General features: G+C 35.8%; 1 protein-coding gene across 1 annotated transcript; it reads right to left on the reverse strand.

Moving 5' to 3' along the window:
* Nucleotides 1–843: 843 nt before the first annotated feature.
* Nucleotides 844–10257, reverse strand: LOC113766724. Its single transcript, XM_027310886.1, has 11 exons — nucleotides 9938–10257; nucleotides 5521–5780; nucleotides 4760–4876; nucleotides 3979–4043; nucleotides 3535–3640; nucleotides 2856–2927; nucleotides 1966–2025; nucleotides 1754–1883; nucleotides 1479–1672; nucleotides 1171–1352; nucleotides 844–979 (listed from the first exon to the last, which is right to left on the reverse strand). Exons 2-11 carry the CDS (start codon nucleotides 5758–5760, stop codon nucleotides 844–846), a joined length of 1302 nt encoding a protein of 433 aa, XP_027166687.1. The 5' UTR covers nucleotides 5761–5780; nucleotides 9938–10257.
* Between the last annotated feature and the right edge of the window lie 3590 nt (nucleotides 10258–13847).

Raw genomic sequence — 13847 nt, forward strand, 5'->3', positions numbered from 1 at the left:
AAAGCAGCATGTTCGAACTTAGATACGGTAGTAGATCAAGTAGAAAATTACCATCATGTTCAAAATGTCTTCAAATAAAAACACGAGTATGGACAATTATCTAGTTCTCACAAAAGAAGTTGCAAAGCAATAGACAACATGCAAATGGTATCCCATAAAAACCTGAGATGTCGAAAAATCTCATGTATATGATATTGACCAGTGAAAAAAATTAGAGAACTCAAACCTGAAAAGTATCATGCCTTTTGAAGAATATTAACCTCAGCCAACCAAATGCACTTATAAACCTTTGATAGTCCTTTATGCTCAAGTACGTACAAGATCAATCCCGGTGTTAATATCATAAATCACACGTTTTGCCTAATAAACTCATCAAGGCCAAACTGACAGTAGCTCTGGACTCATGCAAAGTATTGAGGTTCATTTTGTTTTAGTATTTCTTTTTCAGGGCTCTTGACAAGCAGCATACTTATAGAAAATCACCTTAATTGCAATGATCTTCCATAGAACATGTAGACTTGTAGAATGTCGGGATATTCAAATGACAGTTTTATAAAGCAAATTTTAACAAGATTCACGAGTTCCAATGCTACAGAATTTTTAGAGGTTTCGAAATAATGAGCAACTTATGCTCCATGTGCTTCTATTTTTGAACCCCCAATATGACAGAAATGAGCAAGAGGAGGAGGAGAAGAGTATCTCATGCTTACAAGCATATATTCTTGCACATGCATCCATAAGGGATCAAAATGCATGACAGATGAACTAAGCGCAGGAACTAACATCAATTTCCAGGCACCCAATATCAACATAAGCAAAGAGGTGAAAAGATATGTTAAACAATTACTTACCAATCCCCATGGACATCAGCAAAACTTTCATAATTGAGTAAACCTTAATCCTTAGCTCTGGCAGGACGCATGTCCTAAAATATTCTGTTAGCAGTCGTGTGATATCTGCCACATGTGGTAACAACTGACTGCAAAAGCGCATACAAAATCAAGTTACAACTAACATTTTTGAAATGTAAACTAAAGAAGGAAGAGGAAATCAAACTAAAGAGCATAGCTTTATATCCAACGGACAAAGAACTCAAGGACAAGCTTTATAATAAGATATAAATAGAGTGATTACATTTAAAAGAGAACAAGAAGAAGACAAATCAGTCACCTGCGAAGTCCCTTTACATTAGAACTCAGAAGCTCCAGGCTGCACCTATGCAATTCAGGAAGTTCTAAACAAATCAAGTCCTGTCTCATGGCAGTCATAAAAGGGGAGGATTGTGAGAATGAGCCATCGACCATCAGCACTCTCTTAACAAGAGCTACCAGTGAACGAACAGGCACAGAAACCTGCATAGAGCACCAGACAAACTTATGCTCAAGGTAACGAGTTCATGTATCTCCCTTAAAAAATACAAGAAATCAATTCGGTCCTTTACACATATTTGATATCATAAACTAAACGAGGCATATCACCTGAACGGGATAAGCATCAGTAAGCATTGTGCAACAGCAGGTCATCAGGGTAGAGACTCTTGAAACTAATACTTGTTCAGGCCTCTTCATTGCCTGATCTGAGTTTTTTGCTGATGCCGTTAGCCCTCCTAAGGGAGGTGGGGGGTCCTTCCCTGGAGGAAGTAACAACCTCACTACCTCACTACTTCTGGCCTCTGCAACAGGTGAATATAACATCAGCACCTAAATATTCAATCAAAATAGCAGTTCCATCTCCAAATTAAAGCAACTGTTACCTTCTTCTAGACCTTGGAACATAACATTTAGTTGATTATTTATGAATATTAAGACCTTCTGCATCATCAGTGACCAGCTATCCTCATCTCCTCGGGATTTTGGAAGTAAGGCCAAGCCATGAGCAAGTTTCTGCAGACCAAGACAAATTAACTCTTTTTGGATTGGCTATAACAAGCCAACCTAAAATAAATGCATCAAGTAATTCTATCACCTTGAATATACTGACAGGACAATTCTCTGACACAAATTTTGAAAATATAGAGGATTCAACCTGCAAATTCACTGTATATCAGTAAATCATTCATAATAATAGCCAGCAAAACCAGTTAAATATGTCTAGTAGAGCAACTTGGTCCTGTCAGTTCCTTTTTCCTTTTGTTAGGGGATGTTAGTTCTGGATAAAGAAACTTAAAAGGATGAGCAAACCCAGAATATAAGCATCAGAACAGCCTTCCCTTTGTATATCTGCTAATGAAATGTGAATCTAAGATCAAACACCAGACTAAGATTGAAGAAAGGAAAAGGACTCTATTGCAATGTAAACCAACCTGCACATAGTAATTTTTAAAATTTCTAAAGCCCAATCCTCTCACCACTCAAAAGATTAACAATGCTTTTTCCCAAGTTTATATTAGCAATTTCCAACATGAATTTACATGCAATCTGTTGCATTGTCAATACCTCACCAGGAGAAAGAAAAACAATAAAAGGTTACCCCGGAAATCCCTACCTGACTAACAACGCAAGTTTAGGAACCCTAAACATCAAGCAAACATTACCCAGGATGAGATGTAGCATTTCAAACTATACATCTTTCTTTGCAGGCCAATTCTACTATATAGTTCTCCACTCAGATTCATGTTCTGCAAAGAACAGTGCTGGCAAAAGGACCATAGATAAGTATGTGGTTCTACATTTCTAGCATGTAAATAGTGGCCACCTTCATTTCTTAACCTATACATAATTGTAAGAAAACAAGAAAAAGTTTTTGGTGATTCTCAAAATAACTCAAATCTGGACAGCAAACACCCATTGGCATTTGAGAATAGATTATCAACAAGATGCATGAAAAAATCATTTCATACAGAAAGAACTACTCACACCATCGTAGTGTCGGCTGACAGAAGCAGGAAAAACATTTGTAAGTGTGCACAATAAGGAGATAGCTTCTTCCTGCACAAGCCAATCATGAAAAAAAAAAAAAGAACTTACAGATTGAAAAGGACAAACAACTGTGAAATTCTGCATAACTCTACTACTATGAAAACATACAAATCAAAAAGCAGTACGCAATTATTGACTTTGGAATGTAGGTTGATGAAGAACGAGACACCAGAATCCTGGTAAAGTCAAAAAAATTTAATAACTATATCGTTTTCTCCAGGATTAATTTCATTCAAAAGATATTGTGAGAAGTAGGATATGCTTGAGTTTGTTTGGATAGGAGGTTATTTGCAATAATTGCTGTAACACTTTTTGTGATGTGATATATGTGAGATAAAAAGGTGGTTGGAAATTGTGTTTATGATATAAGTAGAAAAAAATTTGAAATTTTTTTTGCAAATCTTCCTATCCAAACAAACTATTCTTCTAGAATACTACCACATTTTATATTTAAATGGGAAATCATAAAGAAATGCAAAACTTGCAAGAGGAATAAATATTTTATGCATCAAATGTGGTAGAATGAAATCAATCAGTTCAGGAGTTAAATAGATCAATTCGTGAGGAAAAAAATTTCCCAAAAAAAAAAAAGAATTTCCTACAGATTTATACCTACCCAGAAGGCATCAGAGCTATCCTCATTTAATAGCTTCAGTACTGGTTGAATAAGCTTAGAGGCTTGCGAATTCCCATCTTTCTTCGCATTAGGAAATCCACCCAACCTAAGTCAGTCAAAACATGAGCAGCACTGCTATGGATACTGCAAGAACGCATTTCATGACAAGCCAAGCACTTCTACTAACAAATTTAAGCTTGAAAGAGCAAGCATGCTATTGAATAACATCTCAACAAGTTAACTCCTAAACCCACTCAGCATCAAGAAAGAAAAGATAGACTGCACAGTTCTTCTCTGCAACATCTTTCTTTGGATTCCCTTTGCAGAAATGCAGGAAATGCTCTTAAGATTAAAAATAAGACATCAAAAAGGAAATCCAGAAATAATCCCTAAACTCGTGTCATGGAGAATTGTTTTTTTAATGCTGTAAAGTACAAAACAAACCTTGTGAACAGATCAGACATTGAGGCACAAGAAGCGACCCTCACGAAATGGGAATCTGAAGGAGGCTGCTCATAGTGACAAAAGGGAAAAAAGAAAAAAGAAAGAAAGAATATCTTTATCAGTAAATTATTTAATAGAGTTTCAACTAAAGAGCACTGTTAAGGTTATGAGAAAGCAAGGAAAGATAGCAAGATGTGAATCCCCATAGTAACAGCAGGATTTCAAAATTTTTACAGCTATGAGGTAAATACCGGACATAGTAGTGTTTAATATTGGTATGATTGAACCAAGAAACCCCCTCTATCCCCAGTCAATCACAAAATTATGTTCACGTTTCTTAGAAACCATATAATCCTACATCCCTTTGTTCTTTATACGCCAAAATTTTACCTATGTGTTTGTCATTCGACCAATATGGTGGTCGTAAATGTTTCTCCCTTCCCTCAAGTCTCTCTTAACATACTTGCCGCCATCAAAGTACGACATTCAGTTGGGAGCAACAGGAATACATGAACTGTGACATTAGTCGAGGTAAAAATGCAGGAATAATAATTGCAATTGAGGAAAAGGAAAGGCAAAATTGATGAATTTGATTAATAGCATTTTTAAATCATAAAGATGGAAAGCTACAGATGGCAACAACACCACTTAGAATTTGGTTGCTCAAAGAGTCCAGTGATTTCCAGAAAACATTTAAATGACAGATTAACAGCAAGCACGAGAAAAGATATCTCTAATAGGCAAAAAATGTCTGATATGTCACTGGGAAAAGCTCAAATACCTGCATATGAGACAAGATCTTGTTGAACCATTCTGAGTAGGAAGCCAAAAAACGCTCTGAACTGCATTCCTGACTTGTCAATCCTAGCAAGCATATTCCAGCCCAGGATTTATCTGGCTGTATAATATTCATTCAGATTACTCCTGAAATGAGTTCCCCGTGGCTCTTGACAACTTCTAAAAGAGTATATAATAATTGTTTCTGTTTAAGTATGATTTTGCAATCTATCACTTTTAGACAATTGTACACATGCATATGTATATGTGGGTCTCTGTTGCAATAGCATTTGAGTATACAACATAAAACTGAAATACCGCATTCACCTAATAAGAAAAAATATATATATATATATACATGCATATACTAATGAAAAAAAAGCTGCATAACTTGTTGGAACCACAAATCAAGGTGCTCACACCTTTCAGTTATGAACCTAATTTTAACTCATCGGCTTACAGCCCAATTTTCTCTATTACTACAATCAACACGGAGTTTAACTTCTCACAAATTATAAGGGTTCTAAACTGATGTTTTGTGAAGTTGAGATGGGTTTGGATTTTTGCTAATTTGAGAGTCCCTGACTCAGTTCCACACCATTTTGACTCATACTTTCTGAGTTTACATATCTCTAACTAAAATGCGTGTGCCATGATACCATTTTGCTTTACATTGAAAAGATGATTAGTTTAAAAGCATATGATCAAGTGTGACTAATGATTGAGGAGAAACGTAAATATAGAATGTGCTCTAGAATATTTTACCATGCTGCTGGAAGCAAGGGCGGAGACCCGATTGACCCAGGCATCGACGGCCGACTTCCAGCCGTCACTGAGCTTTTGGTCGGTGGAAGATGGGGCCCATTCCCAGAGGAGATGATGAGTTTTAACGGCAGATACGGCGTGAGAGACGTCCAAAGAGTTTCTGAAGGAGTGTTTTTCGTCTGGGATGTATTCCCTAAGAAGTGACCGCAGTAGCTGAGGCTTCAATGCGACGCCGTACATGCCCGGATTGTGATTACTGGCTGCCATTGAAGAGAGACTAGAGAGTTGAGAGCAAAAACGATAAACCCTAAGGCTTAGTTAGGGAGTTTATGAAGGACGAGAAAAGAAAAGAAAGGAAAGGAAAGGAAAAGATAACTTAGGAAAGAAAGGAAAAGAAGGGAAAAGATCCATATTTGGTTTGGGAGTTCAATGAAAGAAAAGAAAAGAAATGTGTTTCTCTTATTTGAGAGTTGGAGAGATATGAAAAGAAAAAATTTTATGAGAATATAACTTTACGTATTTTCCCTTTCAATTTTTAAATTAAAGTCCAAATATTAGCTTTTCTTGTTCCAATAAATAGAATATTTGGACAGGATAAAATTCCAAAACAATTGCATGCGCATTCTCACAAGATGAATAATAATAAGTTGAGTTCTCAAATGGTGTAGAGCACATTTTTATACGTTTCATAATTATTAGCCCTATTTACAAAAAGCTAATTGTCTGTGATCAGATGATCAGAGTCAGGGGCTGATCCCATGGATGATAAAACTCCTAGAGGCATCAGTTTTTGTGAAGCTGTTTGGATTGTTGATTTATAACACGAAAACTGGAATCCATGAGAAATGAAAGTTCTTGTTGGATCATTTTTTAATTTGAAGCTTACGTAGGCAAATTAACAAACATATTGTATGCATTCAAATTTCATATTCATGTATTACCGCTGGAGCTTACACGTACCATATCCATGCAAGATATAATCACAAATCAATACTATAAAAATCAAGAGTTCGTTGACAAGAATTTTATGAGATAGAAAATGAACAAAAAATTTAGAACTTTTTATAAACAATAACAATCTATACACAAAAAAATACTTTTTCACAATTTTCTAGAGAAGATTGAGCAAAGAAAGAAAGAAGAGATTGAGTTAAAGAAATATCTTTTATTATTGAATTGTGGATGAAGAACAAAAAAAAATCAAAGAACTAGTTGGAAGTATAGAAAGTATAGAACTCAGAAAGCTTTGCATTGATGCTTTTACAAATCAACTCTAGGATATATCGGGAATAACGACGTTTTGTATCAACTTTTAAAGGATAAAATTGTCATATTAAAAATATCCTTTGGCGCCCAACAAGTTTCCGTCATTTTCCTTCCAATTTTGGGTGGAAAAATTTTCACCAATTAGAGGAAATCCCATCCGTTCATTTCGTTTCTCTTCCGTCCTTGTTAAAACTTCTAAAGAAATGAAATGGTAATACTTTCCTTCAGGATACTTTCTTTTCTATCCTTTTCTCTCGATTCAAATGAAGCCTAAGTTTGAATCAACGGACGTATAATTTGAGGGCTACAATGGTCATTAGGGATTTTCAGATCGGATCCGAAAACATGGTACCCGAGAATGTTAAATCTATTTTACCACCCAATTCAATGTTCATTTCTAATTATTAAAAAAAAAATAAATTATTATTTTATAACCTCTAAGGTTTCATATCATTTCCTACGAATTAACCCACACAATTGATGAGAACTTATAATTTTTTACACCCAAATTTTTTTTTATCTTACTTTGAAGACAGACTGATAAATTTCATTTGATATAAAACTTCAAGCTATTTCTAATCCTGACATATTACCAACTATGCTACATTTTGATGCCAAAAATAAACATTTACGTATGATCAAATGAAAATCACTGCAAGCCCCCTACGAGTGATCCGACTAGTTTCGTAACCTGATAATTACCAGCAAGTCCCGTGATCAATGTTTTAAAACCCGGACCGTCAAGCGAACTGGTGAAGTGAAAGGGTCGAGATTCAACCGGTCGGACCGGTTCAACCCTGGTTCAATAAATAAATAAATAATATATATATCCTAATTTGCATCTCCTGTTAGTGTACTATCTACATGCCTTTCCATGAACAGCAGCATTAGATTAAATCTAAATGCAAGTTTCCTAGCTCAGGAAACACACACACACACACACATCTATGCACAGAATAAGATATAAATGCTAAACTACAATTAACATAAGAGCAATATCCAACAATTAACACACACAATTAACATAGTTATCCAACTTACATGTCCAATTGTCTAAATATTAGAATTAACAAAAAACAATACAAGTCTAGAAAACAATCAAAAGGTCCAAACAAGTCCAATTTATAAGTCGTCATCATGATAAGTCATCTTGACAACAAAGCTTCATCATTCATTCTGGGACAACAAAGCTTCAAAAGGTCCTTTATTAAGCTTTTGTTTTTCTTCCATTGTCTGGGATAGTCTTTAATTCTATATTTGCAATCTGTTTACAAGTACTTAAGTAGGTTTGACCAGGACAGTTTCTTTAGGGTTGTCAGACTAAGGCCAATTGCAGAATCATTAGCCTCAAGAACATAGTTAGAATCATCCACGGTTAGAATTGTTCTTAGTGATGTCAAAAATATATTCATGTAACTCAGAATTTTTATACCTAGGCTAGAATTTATATTCTAACATTCTTGGTTACACCTGGCAGCTTTTGGTTGCTTCTCTAGTATTCAGACTCCTTGTACATGTTTGGTATTAGACAGCAGTCTTAATATGTAGACATAATAGTTTTCCAACTGTAAGTTGTGCATAATTTAATGAGCTCTAATTAGTCAACAATAGATTTGGTTGTTTACCTTTCAGAAACAGGAGGTCACGGAATGATTTAGTAGCATGTAAACCTAGCAAGGGACTTATATTATTTAATAAGTGGAGTAGCATTTGAGCTTCTGTGAAATACACTAATGGTGGATTGTAGAAAAGATGATTTGAAGAATATACACCAAAAGGACAGAAACCAGATATGTATAAACATTTTGTCTTATAGACAGAAGCAGAAAAAGCTTTGGCTAAAGTAAGAAAAGAACCTTGCTGTACAGAAAATCAAATTCTGTTTCATCATAGAATCTTTGTGTCACTGCACTTCGGTTAATAAAGTTTTCTAATTATAGGATTAAGTGTTTACCTATAACAGCTAAAGATTGAAAGACTGGCAACTATGATAAATGGTAGTATGAGATTATTATTGAAAGAGTCATGGTTATTATATCTATGTTAACCTGTTATATTAACCCGACAAGACAAACAAGAAGATTTGTTCAACAACTGAAAAACATGCTTTGGAAGATTGTGTCAAATTCTCACTTCACTTCACCAAGTAACCAAACGTGTCAAAAATTCATCCCAATTCGCCAAATGGAAGTACTTGAAGCAAGGGAAACTTTCTACATGCTTCAATATCAAATTATAATACAACTCCACAATGACTTGGTTATCAATTACTGAATTAAGTGACAGAAGGGACCATATGATAGGCTGTCCAACTGAAAGACCGAGGACTTTTTTTTTTCTTTTTTTTTTATCCAGTTTTCAGATAATACCAAAAGAAAAAGACTTTTACTGAGGCCGTTGGTGGAATTTAGCAGTGAAATACTGGGAATTTAGCAGTTTAGTACCAACATCTGGTACCTGACCACCAATTAATTGACATTTTTGATTGTCGGCCAAAAACATTAATAGGGAGTCTACCTCCCAATTAAGTTCCGGTTTCAACAGCGGCGCAACTCAACAACAGGGCAACCAAATTATCTAACGAGTCAAAAAAAAGGAAAATTGCAGGACAAACAGACTGACTAGGGGTGTGCATCGAAATCGAAAGCGGTAATTCGGAAGTTTGAAATCGGAAATTTTCGAAATTTTGGCTTCAGTTTTCCCGACCGAATTCGAAATCGAATTCGATACCGAATTGAATTCGGAATACGGTGGATTCCGAATTCCCCGAATTCTTTTTTTTTTCCGCCTCTATTTAAGAGGAGATTTGAAAGCCGTTCCTCCTCCAACCAAAACAGGTTGTTAACCAGAATCATTAACACCAATTTAATCCACGAACATGTCATGAACACATCTAATCATTATCTTCTATCTATTAAAGTTCAACCCTGCTGAGTGCTGAGCTTCAGAGATCTCAGAAAGAGCACAAACAAATGCCAATTGTAACTGAAAGTCATAGCACCTTCAGCACATTCACATATTCCACGACTAATCAACTTAAAAATAGGCAAACACCCTAATTTACATTGTCATATATAAATTTAGAAACGGGCAAACTGTCTTTTGACAAATTTAATGTTCGCAGCCAGAAGCATGAACAGAAAACACATACAGTGCACAAAAATGTACAATGGCGTCTGCCTGCTGGATGGTTTTCAAGATGTGCTTGGAAAACACATAAGTGAAAAACAGAAGTTGAAAAACAAAAGTTCAGCACCTCTGTTGCTCCGTGTATGTCAGGGAGAAGAAGAAACAAAGAAATTAAAAAGGTCAAATAATACAATTTGTTAATTAACACTCAAAACCATTTTTTGTGCGTATTAGTACCCAAAGAACGCATTTAACTAAGAAAAAATAAGGATTGAGCATGCCATTGAAATTATTGATGAAAAATCACTGGCGTAAGAAACATAGCTGAAAAAGGTGAGTAAAAGCACTGGCGTACCTCAAATTGTCCGACAGTCTTGAATATGAAGGCTGATGGTGTCTGTCTCTGTCGGACTTGAAGAACTGGTGTTCAATTTCAGGTGTGATGCAAATCACGAGTGAAATCTCTGAGGTGAAAGAGGCGATGGAAGCGGTGAGTAGGGGTGTCGGTGAGAGAGTAAACTGAGTCGGTGAAAGAGAGTGAGAGGGAGTAAGCTTCGTCGGTGACGAAGACAGTGACGAAGAGGCGATGAAGGAAGAGGCGGCGCGGCGGAAGCACAAGGTGAGTTAAGAGAAATTTAGGCTTTTGCAGATAGGGAAGCTCAATTTGTCGGAACTCGGAAGCTCGATTTCAATTAGTAAACTTATTATGTTAAAAACTATATTATATTATAATTATATTTAAATATTATTATTAGAAATCGAATTCGAATTTCCTAAATCGAATATCCAATTCGAAATCGGTAACTCCGATTTCAAAATTTTTATTTTCGAATTTGACCCGAATTTGATGAATTCGAAAACGGAATTACCGATTTCAGTTCCGAATTATCGAAATTCCGAATTCAATTCAAAATCGGTTTCGAAATCGAAATTTTTCTAGTTTGCACATCCCTAAAACTGACAGCTTATTTAATTTGAGGACAAACCAAAAAAAAAAATTGATTTAGGCTGATCAGCTTATAATATAATCATTTAGCTACTGCTGCAATGACAAGTTAATAAGGATCATATGCCCAAAAATTACGGCAGTATATAGGGCCTGTTTGGAACCTGAGTTTTTTGGGAGTTTGTCTAAAACTTTACTGTAGTGCACTGTAGAAGTTTTTGAAAAAATTTTGTAGAAGTTTTTGTAAGGTGAAAAACTTTTGGGAAAATCGCCAATTTAGTCCCTAAACTTTTTTTTTCCGTCAATTTAGTCCCTATATATTATTTCTAGCCAATTGGATCCCTAAACCTATATATCGGTTCCAATCAAGGATCTTTGCAGCGGCGCCACCGTATAATTTCCATTAGGTTCATAATCGTGCAATACAAAAGGGGCATTTTAGGGAATTCCATTCTGGCGCCTTTTCCAATTAAAAAGTAAATCGATGTAAAGCCCAAATCTAGGTACTACCTCTCTTGCACCAAAGAGAGCTGTCCAATTTTTGCAGACCCGCGTAGAAAAAGCACTGTAATTCAATGCATTCGAGAAAGAATTGGGACAAAGCATCCTCAAGCTCAGCCAGTGATCAATTTATTAACACCGTCAAAGGATCAAATGGTTCAGAAACAGGAAACTCGATTTATGAAGGAAACGAGAAATACTACAGTGGAGACAACATCGTGCGATGCTATTGCCAAGAACAATGCCGAATTGTGACTGCTTGGACAGAGGCAAATCCATCAAGAAGGTTTCATGGTTGCAGAAATTATGGGGTAATTTTTTTGTATGTGCATAAAGTTTAGAATTTGTTAAAATATTTCTTGTCTTTTAACTATGAAATGGTGGTAAATGCAGAAACGTGGTGCTTGCAGATTTTTTTTGTGGTATGATCCACCCATACCCCAAAAGATGAAAATATAATGGGTGCACTTTTAAGGGACCTGAGAAGTGTTGAGAGAGAAAACGCAGCATTATTGATTGAAATGAACAAGTTGAAGGCAAAAGTGAAAATATTGTTTATAATTTGTATCTGTTTTGGCGTTTTACTTGTTTTTGTACTTGGAGGCAAGGAAAGGAAGAAACAAGGTTTGCTGGAATTGAAGATGTTGCAGTAGTTTTGAAGAATGTATGGAATTGTATGGTTCATCTGTACTTTAAAATGAAGTAAATACAATTGAGTTTTCATCTATGTTTGACTCTGTTTTGCTTCTGGATTTGTTATTACTCTGTTTTGCATCTGGATTGCTCATGTAAGTTTCTGTGACAAGTTCAATGTTATGCTGACAATGTTGACTGAAGTGGAAGAATTGCAGAAGTGATGGCCATTAAAAAATTGGGTAAACAACAAAAAAGCCCCCTGTGGTTAGGCAATCATACATAAAAACCCCTTGTGGTTTCATATCATACCAGTCGATACCCCGTGGTTTGAATTAACCTGAAAAGTGGACGGAAATCGTCAAATATTCGGCGTGTGTCTTAAACGAACTGCAAAGGCGCGTGCATATGCGAAAAACAGATTTCCACCACAAACTTTCACCTGATATGCCTATTTTAGCCTTCACTCTTTAATAATAAGAGACCAGCTTCCGTTTCTTCTGAGTCTTCATTCAATCTGTTTCCAGATTATTCATTAACTACTGTAGACACCAAATTTTTAGTGTATTTTTATTTACTGTTATTTTTATTTTTCATGCTAGTTTTTATTTACTTTTAGTCTTTTATTTTTGTTTTAAGTCATTTTAGCATAGAATTTATTTTTTTTAAAAAAAAAAAGAGGGAAACCCGCAAGCGGGTTTCAGGCTATTTAACAAATTACTTAAAAAAAAAAAATTTTTTTTACATGCAAGCTGCGTTGAGTTGCACATGCCCATCGGAGGGCCCTAGGATGCCCAGCAAACCTCCCCTCTCATCCTCACCCTTCAGGTGAGGGTTTGAGAGTATGTGTTTGATATAAATAGAACAGAAACGCAGCTTTTAGTCATTTTACAGCAAAAGAGGGAAACCCGCAAGCGGGTTTCAGGCTATTTAACAAATTACTTAAAAAAAAAAATTTTTTTTACATGCAAGCTGCGTTGAGTTGCACATGCCCATCGGAGGGCCCTAGGATGCCCAGCAAACCTCCCCTCTCATCCTCACCCTTCAGGTGAGGGTTTGAGAGTATGTGTTTGATATAAATAGAACAGAAAAAGAGGGAAACCCGCAAGCGGGTTTCAGGCTATTTAACAAATTACTTAAAAAAAAAAATTTTTTTTACATGCAAGCTGCGTTGAGTTGCACATGCCCATCGGAGGGCCCTAGGATGCCCAGCAAACCTCCCCTCTCATCCTCACCCTTCAGGTGAGGGTTTGAGAGTATGTGTTTGATATAAATAGAACAGAAATGCAGCTTTTAGTCATTTTACATAAGGGGGAAACCCGCAAGCGGGTTTCAGGCAGGCTTCCCTTTAGGATTTAGAATATACAGCTTGATATCCTTTCCTGCATATTGTCCCCCACTGCCTCCATCATTTGCTTTCTTATGCCCTCCGATTCCTTATTTAACACGATTTGCTTTGATTTTATTTAGCAGATCATCGACTCAAGCCCTGGATTTTGTCCAAGACATTTTTTGTTTTCATTTTGGATTTTTGGGTGTGTATTTATCGCAGACTTGTTTCGTTTACTTTTTAATTGGAAAAGGCGCCAGAATGGAATTCCCTAAAATGCCCCTTTTGTATTGCACGATTATGAACCTAATGGAAATTATACGGTGGCGCCGCTGCAAAGATCCTTGATTGGAACCGATATATAGGTTTAGGGATCCAATTGGCTAGAAATAATATATAGGGACTAAATTGACGGAAAAAAAAAATTTAGGGACTAAATTGGCGATTTTCCCAAAACTTTTTTGTAGAAGTTTTTGAAATGTTACTGTAGACGTTTTTTGAATTATTTTTAGAGGTATTTTT

Source organism: Coffea eugenioides, chromosome 3, assembly GCF_003713205.1.
Source record: "Coffea eugenioides isolate CCC68of chromosome 3, Ceug_1.0, whole genome shotgun sequence".
NCBI lineage: Eukaryota > Viridiplantae > Streptophyta > Magnoliopsida > Gentianales > Rubiaceae > Coffea > Coffea eugenioides.

Bases quoted from the DNA above. Each gene is read 5' to 3' on its own strand.
- LOC113766724 (XM_027310886.1), bottom strand. From the start codon at position 5,760: ATGTACGGCGTCGCATTGAAGCCTCAGCTACTGCGGTCACTTCTTAGG. The intron at 4,044-4,759 runs GTATTTGAGCTT...CACTATGAGCAG, and splicing joins AGATCTTGTCTCATATGCAG to CCTCCTTCAGATTCCCATTT. The intron at 2,026-2,855 runs GTGAGTAGTTCT...GTGAATTTGCAG, and splicing joins TCAGCCGACACTACGATGGT to GTTGAATCCTCTATATTTTC.